Raw genomic sequence first — 20,013 nt, forward strand, 5'->3', positions numbered from 1 at the left:
AGGGCTTCTCTAATGAAACTCTTTTAAGTCTTTTGTGCTATTACTTCACTTGTTCCCTTACAACTTTGTCATGGCTACTTGGCTGGTAAGTAGAAATGCTGGAATTCAAAGCTAGGCAATTTGGTTCACTTTCAGATGCTGGTTAAATGGGAATCATATTCTTCACAAAAACATTTATCTGATATTTTTGCTCAACTCAAATGCTCAATGACATTATTATAATAATGAAAGATCACCATTTAAAATTTGAGAATAGGAGATGTGAAGCTGGCATTTTGATACCTAAGTGTGAGCTATCCTTTATGGGAAACCTTTGCCAGCTCTAAAATAAATTAGATAAGGACCTCAGATTCTTCATATTTTTTTTGTTTCTTAATTCTCACTGGAGGATATTTTTCCTTTGATTTTTAGAGAGAATGGAAGGGACAGAGGGAGGGGGAGAGAGAGAAAGAAAGAAACATCTCACATCGATTGGTTGCCTCCCTCATCTCTCATGCAGCCCTTGTTGGATCAAACCTGTAACCCAGGTCCATGCCCTTGACCAGGAATCGAACCTGCAACCAGTACATTGGCCACTGCTCTAACCACTGAGAAACATTGGCCGGGGCTCTTCAAAATCTTAACAGAAGATATGATTGGAGAGAGTGGGGATATGTATGCCATATCATGATAAAACACGTTTCAGGATTGTGCTGGAAAAGACTTGTCCTCCCCAGGATTATGTCCGTGTTGTTGCACAGGTGGGAAAGATCATGGCTCTTGGTGGGAACCAGAGCAGTGGTGTGACAGAGTTCATTCTGGCAGGTGTCCCAAATCTCAACAACACCAAAGAAGAATTGTTTTCTGTCTTCCTTCTTGTCTATCTGCTGACTCTAACAGGCAATGTGTTGATTGTTGGGGTGGTAGGAGCTGATACTCGCTTGCAGACTCCCATGTACTTCTTTCTGGGTAACCTGTCCTGCCTAGAGATCCTGCTCACGTCTGTCATAATTCCCAAGATGCTGAGCAACTTTCTCTCAAGGCAACACACTATTTCCTTTGCTGCATGTATTGCCCAATTCTATTTCTACTTCTTTCTCGGGGCCTCTGAGTTCCTGCTGCTCGCCGTCATGTCTGTGGATCGCTACCTGGCCATCTGTCACCCTCTGCACTACCCCTTGCTCATGAATGGTACTGTGTGCTTTCGGGTGGCCTTGGCCTGCTGGATGGGGGGACTCCTCCCTGTGCTTGGCCCCACGGTCGCTGTGGCCTTGCTTCCTTTCTGTGAACAAGATGCCGTGGTGCAGCACTTCTTCTGTGACAGTGGCCCGCTGCTCCGTCTGGCATGCACCAATACCAAAAAGCTGGAGGAAACGGACTTTATCCTGGCCTCCCTTGTTATTGTTTCCTCGCTGATGATTACTGCCGCGTCCTACGGCCGCATAGTCCTAGCTGTCCTGCGCATCCCCTCTGCCTCAGGCCGTCAGAAGGCCTTCTCGACCTGTACCTCTCACTTGATGGTGGTGACACTCTTCTATGGAAGTGCCATTTTTCTCTATGTGCGGCCATCACAGAGTGGCTCTGTGGATACTAATTGGGCAGTGACAGTGGTAACTACATTTGTGACACCGTTGCTGAATCCATTTATCTATGCCTTGCGCAATGAGCGAGTCAAGGAAGCTTTGAAGGATATGTTTAGGAAGGTGGTAGAAGGCCTCTGGGGGGATCTTTTACTTGCTAAGAGTTTCAACAAGAAAATAATGAGGTGAAAAGTAAAGGGACATAAGGTCCAGTCTTAAGTCCGAGTACTCTCTATTGTCATTCTCGTCCCTATTATAATCATGGACATCAGCAAATGACTGAGTTCTGGAACTATTATGGAAGTCTCTCTCAGGAAAAATTCCTTGATTTTATCTCACATAAATTTACATAATTATTGATAAAGCATAATCAATACCATCATTACATCACAAGACCCTCCAATCTGTGAGATGCTGGACAATCTGGTTCAAGATCTTAACCTAAGGGTCCATGATCACCAGGGAATCATCTAAGCAGGGGCTTCAGAAAATTTATAAGCCTCATTGGTATGTAAATTTTATGTGTCTGAGCTTATATGTATTTGTCCAGGAAGAGGATCTGTAGCTTTAATCCCAGTCTTGGATCTATATGTGACCTTCACCAAAATGGAATTAAAAGTGGATTTAAAATTCTCAGTAGAATCTTGCACTTGTTTATGAATATCAATAATTAAAAGAACTCCTATAATAAAGAGTAAATAAAATAAAATAAACATATCATCTGGATATTTTTGTCTATACTTCCAAAACAATTGCATTTACTGTCAGATGAAAAAGAGGTAAAACAAACATAATAAGTGACTTATTCACTTCTCCACAGAAATCCAAGGTGACTCTGGAAAAGCAGTTAAAAGAGAAATTTCATGAATAATAGCATTTGAAGTGTTTTTCTAATTTGCACTTTATTACAAAGATAAATTTAAGACAGCACTCATTTTATCACTGGATTATGTTCCTTTCATTTTTCCACCTTTTTAATTCTTATATCTGTTTTCATCAGTCCTCTTTAGTTTGTAGTAAAATTGGGTTTGGGTTGAGGACCTTGAATATCAAAGAGTTAAGAATGCCAACTATGGCAACCAGCAACCAAGAACCAGATTTTGTGATATATTTTATCTACCTCATTGGATATTTAAAAGGGAATGGGGACTCCTATTATTGGTGCCCTTGGAAATCTTAGGCAAATATTTATTCATTTCTTTAACAAAGGTCTGTAAGCATATACTAATATATGCTAAGATGAACAGGAAGTGGTTCTTAACCTCGATCAGGAATGGGGATTATAAAGTGGTTTACAAAATGACATTGGAGATCAAATGAAAATTGACTTACCCTTCCTAGTATTCTCTTGTTAGAGAAGTTTTCAGAAGCAATCTTTCATTAAACAGGAATTAATTCCATGTTAGAGTGTGTTTGTATACATAGAGACAATGTTTTTAAAAATATCAAGGTGTGGACAGTTCATCAACTTTTAAAAAGTGCTGCAAAATTGGCAACCTGAGCATTAGCATGCAAAGAGATGGCTATAAAACTTCAGTGGGCAGTGGAAATAGTAATAATACTTTCATCTAATTCTATTAGTAATACCCAAAAACACATGTTAGATATGTCTATCCCAAAAGAACTCTGAGAGAGAACTAAAGGAAATCTTCCAGAGTGATCTGGAAGTGTTGCCCAGAAAGCAAATGACATATTGCTTTAAAAACTACCTAATTTCATGGAGCATAAAAACTGAAGTCAAACCCAGACACAAGCCAAAGAGAGGAATTTTGTAGTAGTTTTATAACATTCTTTGAAGGAATCACCCCCATATTTTGGCAATAAAGCTTGTTAAAGCACCTATTGTTTAAAAGTTACTTTATTGTTGCTACTTCATACCTGTAATTTTGCTACTGTTATGAATCATATTGTAAATATCTGATAAGCAGGATGTATTTAGGCGACCCCTGTGAAAGGGTTGTTCAACCCCCAAAGGGGTCACGACCCACAGGTTGAGAACCGCTGGTCTAGACAATCTATGCTGGAAAATTATTAGTTTCCTCAGACTATGAAAAAATATTTAACCTGAAAATAACCAAATGAAAGAAATCTAATATGAGGAAACACACAAATTCAGAATGTGAGACTTCTTATAAGCCATGAGAAAAAAAGGGCTGAGAGGAGGAAAATTTTTCTAGATTAAAAGACACTAAAGGCCCTAGCTGGTTTGGCTCAGTGGATAGAGCATCGACCTGAGGACTGAAGGGTCCTGGGTTTGATTCTGGTCAAGGGCACATGCCCAGCATGATGAGCTTGATCCCCAGTAGGGGTGTACAGGAGGCAGCCGATCAATGAGTCTCTCTCATCATTAATGTTTCTATCTCTTTCTCCCTCTCCCTTCCTCTCTGAAATCAATTATATATATATTAGAGGCCCAGTGCATGAAAATTCATGCACTGGTGGGGGAGGTCCCTCAGCCCGGCCTGCACCCTCTCACAGTCTAGGAGACCTCAGGGGATGTCCTACTGATGGCTTAGGCTCGCTCCCCATGGAGTGGGCCTAAGTCGCAGTCTGGCCTCCCTCTGCGGAAGATAACCAGTGTATCAGGGGAAGGCGCCCTCCCCATCATCCCGCTGCTACTGCCATGCCGGCCGCCGCAGAGGCAAGGCCTGAGCCCCGGGCCTAGCAGCCACCACCATGGCTGCCTGCCCTCAGCCCTCACAGCCACTACCTTGGCTGCCTGCCTTCACAGCCACTGTGGCTTTGTCCAGATGACATCAGCTCTAATTAGCATATTACCTTTTATAAGTATAGATATGAGGTTGAAGAGACATTAAAAATAAATGCAATAAGAAACATTGAATCCAGATTTTCAGCAAAATATGAGGGAGCCAATTGAAGAAATTTGAAAATATGTTGGTATTAGATTATATGGAATTTATTGTAAATGTTAGTGTGATATAGTACTGAAGTTACTCTTTTTTTCTTAGATCTTATTTTAGGAGATGCATGTTGAGATATTTAGGTTTGAAGGGTCATGGGTATGTGACAGATAAGGTTATTATCCTTGTTTACTAGAAGCTTGCAGTTAAATAAAAGAAAATATCTTCTTTTCTCATACATACAACATAAACCTAGAAGAAATATGCATGCGCGCGTGCACACCCACACACACACAAACACACACACTTGATGGTTAGGTGGCAATTCAAGTAAAAAATGTGGCAACTGTTAATAATTAATGATTCTGCCCTAGCCGATTTGGCTCAGTGGATAGAGCATCAGCCTGTGCACTAAAGGGTCCCCGTTTGGTTCTAGTCAAGGGCAGGTACCTGTGTTGCAGGCTCGATCCCTGGCCCTGGTCAGGGTGCGCGAGGGAGGCAACCAATTGCTGTGTCTCTCTCACATCAATGTTTCTCTTTCTCTGTCTCTCCCTCTCCTTCCCACGCCCTCTAAAAATCAATGGAAAAATGTCCTTGGTGAGGATTAACAAAAATAATAATTAATGATTCTAAGTAAGGGGCATACAGGCATTATGGTAACGTTTTTTCAACTTTTCTCTAGTGAGAGATTGAATATACAAATGGGCAAAGGCCAGACCACACATAATAAATAATAGGACTCTGATTCACAACCTGCAGCGACCAGCTCAGGAAACCAGCCACTAACTTTAAGTCAGATTTACAGAAACTCAGAACACTATCTCTAGTAATAATCCAGGAAACGAAATAATAACCCCTGTAGGAAGCAGCCTCAAATGGCCAGGACTTGTTTAGTAACTAATAGCTTATCAAATATTTCCTACTTGGGACCAAGCAGAGAAAGTCAAATATGCATCCCTGACCAATGACGTAGGATGCCTGGCTTCCAATTGGCCCACCTCTAGCTTCCCCAGGCCAACGCCTCCAATCAGTTGAAGCCTTTCCCTTTCACCACGCTAAAGCTTCCCCACTGCTCCATCTGCCTATGAGTGACTGCCAAAACTCAAGTGATCATGGCTGACTCCCTCGCTGCAGCAAGCTCTAAATCAGTGGTTCTCAACCTGGCTGCACATTACAATCACCTGGGAATCTTTTTAAAATCCTGATTTCTGGGCCTCATCCTCCGGAAATTCTGTTTCTTTGTTACTAATGTTGTGGCCCCACCCCATAACAAAGAAACAGAATTTCTGGAGGATGAGGCCCAGAAATCAGGATTTTAAAAAGATTCCCAGGTGATTCTAATGTGCAACCAAGGTTGAGAACCACTGCTCTAAATAAATAGCCTTTGCTTGTTCTCCTTTAATTGGCCTTAATTTATTTCCACATCAGGATTAAAACTGCAAAATAAAAAGTTGAGGGAAAATGATAGAAACACAGACATTACAGCAACTAGAAATATTCCTAAGATCCTTATGAGGGGTCAGGTTGTCCCAGAAAAGAGCTTTGGATGGCCCATAGCACACTGGAACATGCCCATTTTTTACTTTGCTTGCTGGGTCTAGTAAACTACAATTGACCCTTGAACAACAAGGTTTTGGACTGCACTGGTCCACTTATACAGACTTTTTTTTTCAATAGATAGTATAAATGTATTTTCTCATCCTTATGACTTTCTTAATAATATTTTGTTCTCTAGCCTGGCTGATTTGACTCAGTGGTTGAGCATCAACCTATGAACCAGGAGGTCACGGTTCCATTCCTGGTTGCGAGCTCTATCCCCAGTGTGGGGTGTGCAGGAGGCAGCCAATCGATGATTCTCTCTCATCATTGATGTTTCCATCTCTTTCTCCCTCTCCCTTCTTTTCTGAAATTAATAAAAATATATTTGGAAAAATAAATAATTTTTTTCTCTAGCTTATAAGAATACAGTATAAATTTATGTAACGTACAAGGTATGTGTTACTTGAATGTTTATGTTATTGCTAAGGCTTCCGGTCAACAGTAGGCTATCAGTAGTTAAGTTTGGGGGGAGTCAAAAGTTCTATGTGAATTTTCAACTGGGGGTCTGCACCCTTCATCCCTGCATTGTCCAAGGGTCAGCTGTGGTGGAAAGGGCTCTGGGAACCACCTGGAGTCAGACAGGTCAGCCAAGTGCCACGTGGGCAGCTCGTGGCTGAGACAATGAGAAAGATTGACATAACATCCTTAATTGGCCTTAATTTATTTCAGGGGTATGAGATAAGTGGAATGCAGATATGGTTTATTAGTCTAAGGTTTATTTGTCCTGACAGAGGTTGGCGTCCGAGCCCAGGAAACCAACCTCTGTCTCTGAGAGACAAAAAACATCCTGTCCATGACACACACAAAAATCACATCAGTGGTTGTTGTCCTGGCTTTCTTCTTGGAATTCTCTTTTGAGCATTTTAAATTCCTTTCAGACGTGTAACGAGTATGGTTAAAGGGGAAGAAATCAGTTCATATAGGGAACAGATGTGAGCTTGCTGAATTGTGACAGGATGAGGATAAGGGAGTAGATTCCCAGAAAAGGTCAAAGGGGCCAAGAATACAATCAGAGAATAACAAGAGAGGAGGAGAAACCGCAAGGAGAGAGGGGATGAGAAAGCTGTTGGAGAGAGCGCTTTGACTGGTTAGCAATTTTGCCTAAGGCCTGTCTCCCTAAAGTAATAACATGAATAAAGATAATAATAACAATGGTAATAAGAAATCCTAATTTGCCAAACTAGGTCACTAACTCTGCAAGGTTAAATAACTGATCCAGGTTTTCTAACCACTATACTCTGAGTGCCTACACACACCAACATAACATCACCTGTGATTCAAAGTTTATTCTGATTTGATTTTCTTGTCCTAGAAAAATGTCAAGCACTCCCCCACCTCCTCAAGAATTATGATGCCTGTCAGTAGGTCCCAAAAGATTACCATGCTGATCACCTTGGAGATGTCCCCCAATGCAATGCCTTGTGTAGGAAAACGGGGTACAGAGATCAAGCCGAACAGTCAGTTAAAACAAAGCCTCCGTTTGTGGGGGGAGGGGGCATGGAGGATATTGCTTGGTGTACAAAGACTAAGGATTGAACACCGAAGGAGTATCTTGTCAAACCACAGAAGGTCCTGTAACATTCTTCACCCTGGGCAGTTGTACAGGTTCATCTCCTCTTAGGACAACATGGTGATGCTTCTCGGTGACTCATTCCTGAACCAAGAACATCCGCCATGAATGCCTCACTTTGCCTATCTAAATAGAACATTTCTCTTGCTTAAAATTGTGTAAGGTCAGTGGTCATGTTTTACATTTACACAATGAAAATTAAAGGACACAATCATATACAAGCTTACATATTTTTTATGTAATCTTTGTGATCCTGGACAAATGAAAATATTTAAAAATCACGGGTACAAGAGTAGAGCTGTGATCAGAGGGTCTAAATCTTAGCAGAATTGGTTCATTTCTTGGGGGTCATATGAATCTGCTTTTTCTAATGTTCTCATCAAGGACTATATTTGCAGTAAGAAACAGGCACAAGATCTTTCTTAGTTAAAAAAAATTTTAGTTCTTGTTTACTAGCTTATACAAATGAGATTTCTATAAAGTGAAAACAAGAGCCTTTTTCTTTAAAAATAAAATGGTATTTTATACCAAAGATATATGCAAATCTATATCTTAAGGAAAGATTAAACTCTTCTTCCCCAACACACCTTTTTCTTACTTGCTCCTGTCCCTGGACCTTTGAGAGAGAGGCATTAATCCCCAAAAAGCAAATTATTGGGTTTGGGGCTCTGAATTTAGAAAGGCCAAAACCGGGACAGATCTCTTCTCCGATTTACCACCTCATTTTGTTTTTATTTTAATTTCTCATAAGTCCATGCCTTTGCATACTGTTCCCTCCACGTAATTGCCTTTCACCCCTTCCTCCTGTTGTAAATGTCTCTAGACTAGACCAAAGGCAATTCATCTGGTCTCCTCTGAGGTGGCGGGAGGGGGTGGGGTATTGGTGAAAAGGAGCACAAAACGATTTATATATTTATTAGGGTAGTATTTACATGGGTGAATGCATTTGTCAAAATCTATTAAATTATATTGCAATTTGTGCAGTTTAATTTTTTTATAATAGTAAGTAACCAGAAAAAGTCAATTCAAGGCAGCTTTTCCTGTAAGTTTTCCCTGAGCCCCACTTCTAACACAAACTGATTTAGATCCCCCTCCTCTGTAACCCCAAACACCCTACAAATATTTCTATCACAGAACTTAACTTATCCAACTGTTGGATTTATTTGTCTACGTCGCCCGACTATAAGGTTTAGAGGGCAAAGACCACGTCTTGTCCTTATTTCTTTAGCGCCGACTGCACCACAAAAAGCACCACCGTGTTGAGTGAAGGGGTGCACTGCAATCTTCTTCCCCATCAGACACCCTCTATTATCAGATTCCTTTCTTAGGTGGGTCCCTCATGTACCCAAACATCTGGAATGCTAAAGATCTGCATCCTTTCTGGGAACTAGAAAGGCACAGGATTGAACACCGAAGGAGTATCTTGTCACAGGAGGCAATGTCTCGGCAGAGTATCAAGATGAGGGATGAGAAGACGATCTGATAAATGGTTTGCTCCAAGCAGTCTTTTGAAGTGTTGAGAGAACATGAAAAGATTCCTATTTTGGCGACTATCCTGGAGTTTTGCTCCTGTCAACATTCCATTTACCAGTTCGGTGTATTAAACTTAGTGAATGCATCTATAAGAGGAGATATGGAAAGGCGGTACTTTGGTAAGGCTCCATAGCTCAGGGGTTAGAGCACTGGTCTTGTAAACCAGGGGTCGCGAGTTCAAATCTCGCTGGGGCCTGCAGTTCACTTTTTTTCCCTCGTATTCAAGGGTGCCAATGCAGTTGAGCTTCGAGGGTCCCAGCGCAGCTCTCTGCAAACATTGTACACTCGGTACCTCTCAGAGAACGTTCGTCAATGCGGACGTTCTTCCCCAGGACCCCTGATCCTTCCGGCCGCTGAGAAATGACTTGCAGTTTGAATCTTGTTTGCTGGACAAATAAATACGCATTCCTGCCAATAGAAGGCACTGGAGTACACGATTCTTCAGGAAACGCCTACTGACGTGAATGAGCCTTGAGGCATAACTTAAGGCATGTGTACCCGTGGCTCGTTGGTCTAGGGGTATGATTCTCGCTTAGGGTGCGAGAGGTCCCGGGTTCAAATCCCGGACGAGCCCCATTTTTTTGCCTTGATATTTTTATTATTGCATTTTGTCCTCTCCGCTTTGAGAAGTTCAACAAAAAGCCCCCCCGGGATGTGAAATGGCGAAGTATAGATAACCTCAAAGTTATTTTGAATTCTGCCTGACACTGTTTCCCCACTGCCCCAGGGGAGCAGGCGGGCAGGCGGGCAGGCGGGAGGGGCAGGTGGAAAGCAGATAAATCTCTTGGCCTCTCAGTGCATCTGCTATGAAATGAAGATTGTAAAAAGTTCCCTTTCCCTGCCTGCCTTCAGGGGTCCTGTTTAGTCAGATACAATAGTGTGTGAGAAATTGCTTGGAAACTAAATAGTGCTACCCACAGGAGCTGTTTTCTTTTTCTGGAAAGAAACTGGGAGCTGGTGCATACTAACATTATCATCATTTGATAAATGTGTGATGTGTTATTCTTCATGTGCTTGCTGTTTTACAGTGCCTCAAGGTCATTTTGTAATTATACAGCTTACTATTCCAGTTTGGTCTGTGAGCTTCCCTTATGGGCAGGCATTATGTTTTATTCATCTTTTCTGTAATCCTCTACAAGAACAGTGCCAATAACTGCTCAAAATACCCTCTCCGGCTGAGTGAAGAAAGGCAAAGCAAATGTTACAGGTTTATGATATTAAAGTCTTAGTACTTTGCCTCTGGGAAACTATGGGTTCAAAGGGATCATTACGATCTTGTGATGGTCTAGGAGTATTGTTTCATTAAGAAAAAATTTAAAGTATGAAATGCTCAAAATGATGAGAAATCTCAAAGGAGTGCATACCCAGATTCTCTATATACTAACTAGTGAGACAGACGATTGGATGCGAAAGGGGAAGTGAAGACGTTGTGTCAACGTGGCCGCTCCAGGTACAATCAATCATCCGTGTAAAAAGCTTGTGGCAGCGGTGGGATTCGAACCCACGCCCCCGAAGAGACTGGAGCCTTAATCCAGCGCCTTAGACCGCTCGGCCACGCTACCCCGTGTCAGCTAGTCTCTGCAGCATGTCATGTACCCTTTACTCTCTTCCGCTTCCTTCCTAACTTTATAATTCATGTATTTATAACTTTATTAGGTTCATCATATTTCCCCCCCACACACACTTATTCTGGCTTGTTTTGATTTCTTTCTTTTTTCAAACCACAATGCTTGAGATCGGTGGAAAGAGCTGATACACATCTTGCATGGCCTCCCCAGGGACGGAACAGCTTTTGTGGGCCTGGCACAAGCCGGTCCCTCGGGAGAATCGAGGCCTTCTGCTTCGGCCGGTTTTCCATGGAGGAAGCCGCAAGGCAAGTGCTTTTTCTACGCGAAGGATGCTGGGTCTGGGGTCGTCTCGGAGGAGACGGGAAAGTTTCCGGGAGGTGAGAACTAAGGCAGACCTGACCGAGCCCAATAACTGGCCAGGCTGGTGCCGAGGCTGGAAGAAGCCTCCTTACCCGGCCCCGGCTCTTCTGCCCCGAAAAGGCAAAGCGGTCCCGGAGACGCCCTCCCGGGAAGGCGCGCGTTCTTCCCTCCCCACGGCCAAGGAATCGGCCCGCAGCTCTAGACTATCCCTGAATCGATCGCCTCCCACCATTCAGGCAGCATCTTTGGCCCATTTGGAAGCGCAAACATACAGCGAAATTATTCTCGTTGATCCTGAAATATTTTTCCTAAAATGATCTGAATTGTAAGGGTATCTTTTCTAAACTTGAGTAAAAAAGAATGCAGTGATTTGTTTGTCCACTAGGTGGCATTATATGCTCATAGCTATTAAAAAAGATTGCTTGTAGACGTGGCGAAAACTTTTTACTAAAATTTAAACCCTTAAACTGTTCTTATCTCTGGCTCGTTGGTCTAGGGGTATGATTCTCGCTTAGGGTGCGAGAGGTCCCGGGTTCAAATCCCGGACGAGCCCTGTTTTCCACTCGGAGTCAATTTGTCTTCCCACTCCAATAAAACGACATGTTTATTGGTGTTAAACACCACCATATTAACTAAGCAAGTACCTTTTGTAACTAATACTACAACATTTTATACTCCACCATTTCAGATTTATAAACTTAATCCTTAGACAAATGCTCTTTGTATTATTAAATCACCAAGATAAATACCAGACGTTATTACGCATAGTTTATATAGTATTTATTCTATAAAATTATTATTTCTAAACTTAACCATTATTTCTCTTCTGCATGTTTTTATTATCCAGGAATTGTTCATTCAGGACTTAGGGAGGCATATTTTATATCAGTAGTTTCACATAACCATCAACTGAAAGTTTCTTCCAACTGGACATAAAGCAAGGCACCAAGTAAGCTCTCAGAAGCTTTAAATCGGGCATCGGTGCCATTGGCTCCTTTGCAAACTTGCTTAAGCACAGCTGCTTAAGTGCCAAGTTGCTTCAGGCTTTTATGACTCTGAGCAAATTCTGAACCGATGGTGTTTGGGGGTCACATTGTAGGGTTGCATATAACAGCCATTCTGTAAGAGCCTGTAAAATAATTGATTTAATAAGCGGACGAACAAAGTCCACGCTAGGGAGACAGCGAGGAAAAGGAAACCTAAGGTTAGGGAAGGACCTGTGTAACCAACAGGCCTTCATCAACCTCACTTGACCAAGTTTTGTGATGAGGATCACTGTGAAGAAGAACCCTGAGGAAACATTGTTGGCATGTGGGCAGGATGCCTGGAGGATGATGGAACAGGGGGTGAGAACCTCTGCTGGTCACAAACAGGCAACTCTGCTCCCAGGAGCTACCAGTGGAGACTGACCCCTTGTGGACAAACGAGGTACCATCATGGGTCTTATTTTTAGGGTCTCAGTAAAGGATTTCGGATTACAAATTCGTTTCTAGGGACGCCACTATTTGCTGATCCTTCTGTGTACATGATATGAATGCAGAACTTATAGAGGAGAGAGCTGTTTTATTGTTCAGGGAGATGTTGCTCATGAATTAGGCTGAACTTCTTAAGTTAGATCCCATGGTGTGGAAAGTGGAAAACAGGTAGCACCCACTAGCAAAACTCGTGAGTTGGTTTTTATCAACTGAAGTCAGAGGATCAGAGGGACAATCGTAGATTTAAGACTCTGGGTAGTAATTAGTGCTAAATCAACATTTTTCTTTTATATCATTGATCTTTCTGATGTGGATGCAAGGGGCCACATGCTAACCTGACAAGCTCAGGGAAGGCCTGCATGGCAGTCTTGCAAACTCAGAGATCTAAAGTAACCACAAAGGATGGTCTAAATTTAGTTAAACTTTAACTAAAAGCAGTTATGGTGGGCAGTTACATCCTAGGCTGGTATCTTCACTGACAAGGTCAACATTTATCTTAACTGAGCCTATCTGTCTTGTTGCATCTAAGATAACGTACCCTTTGAAATGTCTGGGTAACTTGTAACTTCCCTTTTTCTGGACCCCTTGGGGCACAACCTAATGTGCCTGGGCTCCAGGACAGATACCACTAATTCCTTCATTGTTAATTGTTCCTGTGCCCACCTAAGTATGTGTCTATCATTTTACTTTTTATCCAATCCCAGGGGTTTCTCCCGATTTGCTTTCTCCCACCTCTCTAGTCTATCACCAATGGATTTCATGTAACCCTTCCTTTGATTCCAATGTATAAATACAGATATAACCCGCCATTCTCCGGAGCATTATCTCAATTCAGTGAGATTTTGCTTCCCGGAATATGTCGACAGTTTGGCTCATATAAACTCACAACAATTCTTTACAGGTTTCAATGGGGGTTTTTTTTTGTGGTTTTTTTTTTTACATTAACACTGATCTCATGTCGATATGGTGCTACAAGTTCCCACCAAAGTAACCCTCAAAAAGAAATTTTGAGTTTTACAAAGAATAACTCTTTGATACTATGGTTAAAGAGCAAAATGTAGTTCTTTTAGATTATTTGTTTATGTGGTAGCTCATTAAGTCAATATTTACTGAATATTTATTGAGCAAATATTTGTCGAACCTCTATTATATTCTAGGCACTGTGCTTGGAACAGAGATGACTGTGGGAATCAGACAGATGTGGTTTCTGCCCTCATGAAACGATCAGATAATTTTTTAAAACCAAGAAATACAGTAAATTTATTATGCTAGTGATAGGGGCCACAAAGGAAAAGTACAGTGTTATGCAAGCAAAACTCCCTTGGGGGTCCTGGAAAGGCTCGTCTAAGGAAGGAGGAGCACACAGGATTTAACCAGGTAGAATGAAGAGGGGCGCATGGAGTGAGAAGCATCCCACAATGAGAGAACGAAATGTTAAACACCTTGAGCTGGAACGAAGCCTGATGAACTCAGGGAGCTGGAAAGAGAGGTGTGTAGTGGGGCAAGAGTAGGTTTACAGTTGTTCGTATGGAAAAAGACATGCAGATTATGATGATTACAGCAGCTTTATTAACTCTGTGCTTTGTGTACTCAAACTGTAAACCTGCTTTTGCCCCACCCGACATAGGGAGGGAGAGGAGAAGAATGATTTGGGATGAGGCTATCTATGAAAGCCTGGCAGTCAGAGGTAAGGGCTGTAGTCATTATTTTACGACTTATGAAAAGCCATGGGCCCATTTTAGGTGGAGATTGGGGTGGATAGTGCAGGCACAGAACTAGATTTTGGGTTCTAAAAAGATTACTGTGATAGCACAGTTGACAAAAAAAAAAGCACCCTTTCGACTTTCTAATAAGCCACCACAGAGCCCTGCACCATGGAATGTTACGGCTGGGTGCGTTTTGTCAACACTCAGTTGTTGCTTGTTTTCACCTCATGCAGCCCACCAACTCTGCCAGCTCCCAGCCACTTGTACAGGAGGTCAGTGCGGCCCCTGGAGTTGAGGTCAGGGTCACAGAGCTACTTAGTGGCTGGGCCATTCCAGACAGGCTTTCACAACTACTGGGCCACTCACTGTTCCTTGTGCTCGAGCTGGGTGCTTCTGAGAACAGGGAGGGTTTTGTTTTTAATGCATCTGGGTTCTTTAGGGCCTCCGTGACTATGCGAGGTGGGGACAAGAGATCCATCTGATTTTCAGGGAAGCTGGAACTGGCCCAGAAAGGAAAACAGAGCCTGCGAGTGTCCTTGGAGGGGCTGCATGGAAGGATGGGTAATGGTCCTTCTAAAGGGATTCAAAGGCGCCTGTCAGGGGCCCAGCCTGGGGACACACAGGAGAAGCCAGGTATGCTATGATCAAAGCATTCTCAGAAGTGAACGCTGGAGAGACAGGGCCCTCCCAAGCCGCTGTTAGAAAGACGTGCTTAGGGCAACCTCCCCTCAGCCTGGCCCCCCCGGGCTATTACCTGGAGGCAGTCATTTCAGGGACACAAGTTACAAAAAAAATAAATAAATGGCTTGGTTTGCCCCCAAGGGAGAACAGGGCCTGCTGTGTTCTTAGCCTGGGGCTGGAACTGCAAGGCTGAGATAGATAGCCTCTCATCTGATTCCGAACTTGTTCTGCCCAAATCAGAAGCAGCTTGTCCTTGGACATACCCAAGCTCCAGTCTGTCCACCTCACATGGACAGAGACAGGCGACGTCGTGGGAGGCAGTTGAAAGATTGCCCAGAGGCTTGTGAAGCTATTGCATGAATCTTGCAGTTCATAGCTTGTTTAGCAAACGGCGTTGCTGTTGCCAAAGGTAGCCAACAAATCCCTCCACGTAGGCGTGCTTCAGGCCCTTTTGTTTTGCCTCAGTAGCAGGTGTTCTTGATTTAGGGAGGTGTCCCCTTGACCAGAATGCCAATTCCTTAGGCTATTTCACAGGGCTACTCTGCCATACTCCTGAATCAGAGCTCCAGTTCCCACTTTTGGGCCTGGTACGCAGGATCCATTTATCCATTGCTCACCCTGCCTCCAGGCAGGGAGGTAGAGTGGACAGCCCTACTTTCCCAGTGTGTGTGTGTGTGTGTGGGGGGGGGGGGGGGTTGGAAGTGGTCACCAGAGAATTGTCATCTTAAGGGACTTGACCTAACTGGTTTGGCTCAGTGGATAGAGCATCGGCCTGCGGAGAGCATCGGCCTGCGGACTGAAGGGTCCCAGGTTTGATTCTGGTCAAGGGCATGTACCTTGGTTGTGGGCACATCTCCAATAGGGGGTGTGCAGGAGGCAGCTGATCCATGTTTCTTTCTCACTCTCTACCCCTCTCTCTTCCTCTCTGTAAAAAATTAATAAAATATATTTATAAAAGGGGGGGGACTAGTGGAGTCACTTTAATTGAGCTCAGAACCTTAGTTTGTGACAGCAGAAAGGGACTCATAGATAGTCCGATTCTGCCTTTATTCTTTTCTGCCACCTCCATTTTAGAGATGAAGAAACTGGGACTCTGACAAGTGACATGGCTCTGTAAGATCATACAACTAGTTAGTGGCAGAAGAGAACAAGCTCTGAAGTCCTTTATCCGCTCATCCACTCCACAGACACTTTTTGTTCTGTGAAGTACCAGGCAGTGTGCTGGAGCAAAGGGCACGTGCTCCGGCCTCCCAAACACCCAGCACGCGTGCAGAAAGCCAAACAGACCCTTTCCTGCCCCACAGAGTAACTGTTCACACTAAGTCATGTACAGGAAGCAGGGAGGAGGGCTTCTTATGGAGTTTCAAAGAGGAAATGGAAGTGGTTAATTTTAAGGAGGATTCCTGCAAGAGTTAAAGTTTCATGTCCTTTGCCCTGACTTAGAGATATTTCTTGACACCTGGCCTTGCATTGGACTTGATCTAACTGGGAGTTTGTGGGAACCAGCAGAGATTTCCTCATGGGCAAGGCCCACTTCCAAGGTTAGAAAGAAACTTGAGAGATCATCTGACTGTTCTCCACAGCAGAGTAGTAAGTGAAAGTAGTTTGGGAGGGCTCCTTGGTGAAAATGAATAGGGAAGGGGAGAAGATTCCAACTCAGAAGTACTAGAAGCACTTCCCACCTTTTGGTCTTTAGACGGTGCTGAAAGTTGGCATCTGGGCGATGATGAAGAGAAGCAGGAAGAAAGGGTTAGAGGATGGAGGGAAGAGGAGAGTACCTTCCGCTTTAAACGACCTTCCTGAGTCGGAAAATTCATCAACAGAATTAGATTCGTCAACTTATGTCTTTGTGGCATTGTGCAAACACATATCCGAAACAGGGCCGTTTCAATTCTGAAAGGGCACACAGCATGAAAGTTTTTGGAAAGCAAATAATAACCTCTTGGTTGTCCATTTTCATGGTCTGGAATTATGGTTTTGTTCTATAGAAAGAGACACATTTTTTTTAATCCTTTTCCAGGATTCTCTGTCTTTCCTAGACCATTTTTTACCCCAAAATGTTTTTCTTCTTATCAATAAGAAACACACACACACACACACACACACACACACACATATATATATATATATATATATAGAGAGAGAGAGAGAGAGAGAGAGAGAGAGAATAGAGGCCCGGTGCACAAATTCGTGCATGGATGGCATCCCTTGGCTTGGTCGGCAATCTGGGCCGATCAGGGCTGGCTAGCAGGTGGGAAGGAAGGGACCCCTGGAGGTTGGCCGGCCACAGGAGGTTGGCTGTGGGAGTGCACTGACCACCAGGGGGCAGCTCCGGCATTGAGCATCTGCCCCCTGGTATGTATATATATATATGTATATATATGTGTGTGTGTGTGTGTGTGTGTGTGTATGTATATATATATATACATATATATTAGAGGCCCGGTGCATAAAAATTTGTGCACTTGGGGCAGGGGGGTCCCTCAGCCCAGCCTGTGCCCATTTGCAGTCCAGGACCCCTTGGGGGATGTCCACCTGTCGACTTAGGCCCACTCCCCGGGGGATCAGGCCTAAGCTTGCAGTCAGACATCCTTCTGGCATCCAGGGAGCCCTCGGGGGATGTCCGACTAAAGGCTTAGGCCCCCATGGGAGCTGTGATGAGGAAGCTGGGGTGACAGAGGAGCCACGCTGTCCCGCTCCGCCACCCTGGGTCGGGTCGCACACGGGACGCCCACCGCCCCGGGTCGCAGATAGCAGGCCCGGATGGTGGCAGGGCAGGCGGAATGGTGCTGTCCCGCCCCACCACCTCGGGTGGCAAATAGCAGGCCCGGTTGGCGGCGGGGCAGGTGGGATGGCGCTGACCCACCCTGCCTGCAGTATGCAAATTAGCCGCCATCTTTGTTGGCAGTTAATTTGCATATTGCGCTGATTAGCTGATGAGAGGCGTAGCAAAGGTACAGTCAATTACCATGTTTGTCTATTATTAGATTAGATATATATATAATATATATATATGGAGAGAGAGAGAGAGAGAGAGAGAGAGAGAGAGGACTACATAGATGTCTCTTCAAAAGATAAATCATTTCAGGGCAAGAAATGGTAAAATTAAGTCTGTTTTTCCATTCCTATATCAAATGGCCAGGAAATGATAGCAACAAAAATAATTCTATGGTCTCAATAACTTGATCTTTCACCAAGCCCTTGTCCACAATTTTCCATGTAGGTTTCCAATGTATACCATAGATCAGTAGTTCCCAAATTTTGCTGCATATTAGAATCACTGGAAGAATTTTAATAATCCAAACCAGGTCACACCAATACCAATTAAAGCAGAATGTCTCAAGGTGGCACTTAAAAATGCCCAGGTGATTGTAATATTCAGCAGAGTTTGGGAACCATTGCTATATTTTCTAGGGCTTTATTAAGACTAATGTTAATGTCAGGGGATTATTCTGCCTTGTCCTGAACACCACATGGGAATAAAACTTACTGAAACTGGAGTCCAAGTGTCAAACATTGAGAAAGTGAAACTCTTACTACCCTTGTCATCTCCCATCTCCACTTGAACTGTTCAGCAATTAATTTCTTCATTAATGAAAGGGAGATAATAGTGACTTCATAGTTTGACTAAGGACTGGATGAAATTTTGGAAAATAGACAATGCTGTGTCTGGCACAGATCAGCACTTTACTAAATGTTTTGAAAAGTCTACACTTGTTTAATGAGGACACTTTCAGGGCCTCCTTACTCAACTCTCCCTCTGAAGATTAAGGTCTTTTCCTTTCCAAAGGCATCCAAGCACACTCCCCTACAGGCTCCTCCCTGCCTGTTCTTTCTACTGGGCTCACCCCACGCTCAACTGGCTCCCTACCAGTTATTGTCAGAGAACAGCGAGACACAAAGGACTTTCTCAGATCCATGATCACAAGGATATGTTACTTGTGAAAGCTACAGCAAAAAGGAAAGGTAAGAGGAGCTAACAGAGCCCATTGGGGTTGGCAGAAGGAGAATTGGGAAGGACAGATTAGAAGACAGTGCTAAAAGCATGAAGAATTGGGTGGAATTAGAGTTGAGACAATTATGGGAAGGAACTCATTCAGCAACAGGAATGAATCAAGCAGGCATGGGTACTTTCGAGCACCTCTGTCTGTCCGTCTCTGTGTTAAGCTCTCTGACAGATTCGGGAGAACTAGAAGATCAGATACCTGCCATCAAGGAGCTGATGGAAGTAAAACAAATGGAAATAATTAGAGATCACTTCAGTGCCAAACTCTGAGAATTGAAATGGTCAGAAAGGTCTTGGATCTTGCAGGCTAAGCATGATTTGAATTAGCAGAGTGAGGGAAATAAAATGTTCTAAGGGTGGGGGAGCAAACGATGGGGATGGAGGGACTCTTATTACCCTCTGCTACTTTCTGTTTCCTCTTACTCTATAGGAATTAAAGCCACAGATGTAAAGGGACTCTTACCCCTGATGATACTAATGGTGATAATTTTCCTGATGATTGTGTTCTGGGAAAACGAGCTGTATGAAGAAACAGTGATGTCAACCATAGAACACCTGCACGTGGACTACCCTCAGAGTAATATTGCTGTAAGGTACTGCAACCACATGATCTTAGAAAGAATCATCAAGGAACCTGACAACACCTGCAAAAAGGAGCATGTCTTCATCCACGAGAGGCCTCGACAGATCAATCGTGTTTGCACTTCTCCCAAGAGGACGGCTTGCCAAAACCATTCCAGCATTTCATGTTTCCAGAGTGAGACAAAGTTCAAAATGACAGTCTGTAAGCTCATTGAAGGTATCAGATATCCTGCCTGCAGGTACCACATTTCCCCCACAGAGGGGTTTATTGTCGTCACTTGCGATGACATGGGGCCCGTTAACTTCCAGAAATATGTTGAATAACTTGAGACCAGCACCTCTCTGCTCCTCTCCCAGGGGCACTGGTACTGGTTCTTCCTGGCGCACATCTGACTGTGGACATGGGGGAAAGCCCAAGTGAAATGGTAGCCACGAGTAATTCATTTATCCTTCCAGTATGGCTAAGCTGGAATCTTCTTATTCTGCTTCAATAAAAAACTAAATGAGCTGGAA

The 20,013-nt window shown here is 43.5% G+C and overlaps 2 protein-coding genes and 4 non-coding genes across 6 annotated transcripts; 5 read left to right on the forward strand and 1 right to left on the reverse strand.

Annotated features, from left to right (window-relative positions):
• The first annotated feature begins 752 nt into the window (after positions 1–752).
• On the forward strand, positions 753–1,748 carry LOC102421151 (olfactory receptor 6S1). Its single transcript, XM_006087448.1, has one exon. It carries the CDS (start codon positions 753–755, stop codon positions 1,746–1,748), a length of 996 nt encoding a protein of 331 aa, XP_006087510.1.
• A 7,497-nt stretch (positions 1,749–9,245) lies between these two features.
• Positions 9,246–9,318, forward strand: TRNAT-UGU. The gene has a single exon. It is a non-coding gene; the product is annotated as a tRNA-Thr (tRNA).
• Positions 9,319–9,624: 306 nt separating this feature from the next.
• TRNAP-AGG lies at positions 9,625–9,696 on the forward strand. Its single transcript has one exon. It is a non-coding gene; the product is annotated as a tRNA-Pro (tRNA).
• A 906-nt stretch (positions 9,697–10,602) lies between these two features.
• On the reverse strand, positions 10,603–10,684 carry TRNAL-AAG. The gene has a single exon. It is a non-coding gene; the product is annotated as a tRNA-Leu (tRNA).
• Positions 10,685–11,531: 847 nt separating this feature from the next.
• Positions 11,532–11,603, forward strand: TRNAP-AGG. Its single transcript has one exon. It is a non-coding gene; the product is annotated as a tRNA-Pro (tRNA).
• A 7,773-nt stretch (positions 11,604–19,376) lies between these two features.
• On the forward strand, positions 19,377–19,824 carry RNASE12 (ribonuclease A family member 12 (inactive)). The gene has a single exon (XM_023752834.1). It carries the CDS (start codon positions 19,387–19,389, stop codon positions 19,822–19,824), a length of 438 nt encoding a protein of 145 aa, XP_023608602.1. The 5' UTR covers positions 19,377–19,386.
• Positions 19,825–20,013: the final 189 nt, after the last annotated feature.

This window comes from Myotis lucifugus, unplaced genomic scaffold (genome assembly GCF_000147115.1).
Source record: "Myotis lucifugus unplaced genomic scaffold, Myoluc2.0 scaffold_38, whole genome shotgun sequence".
In the NCBI taxonomy this organism is placed as follows: domain Eukaryota; kingdom Metazoa; phylum Chordata; class Mammalia; order Chiroptera; family Vespertilionidae; genus Myotis; species Myotis lucifugus.

Bases quoted from the DNA above. Each gene is read 5' to 3' on its own strand.
- RNASE12 (XM_023752834.1), top strand. From the start codon at position 19,387: ATGATACTAATGGTGATAATTTTCCTGATGATTGTGTTCTGGGAAAAC.
- LOC102421151 (XM_006087448.1), top strand. From the start codon at position 753: ATGGCTCTTGGTGGGAACCAGAGCAGTGGTGTGACAGAGTTCATTCTG.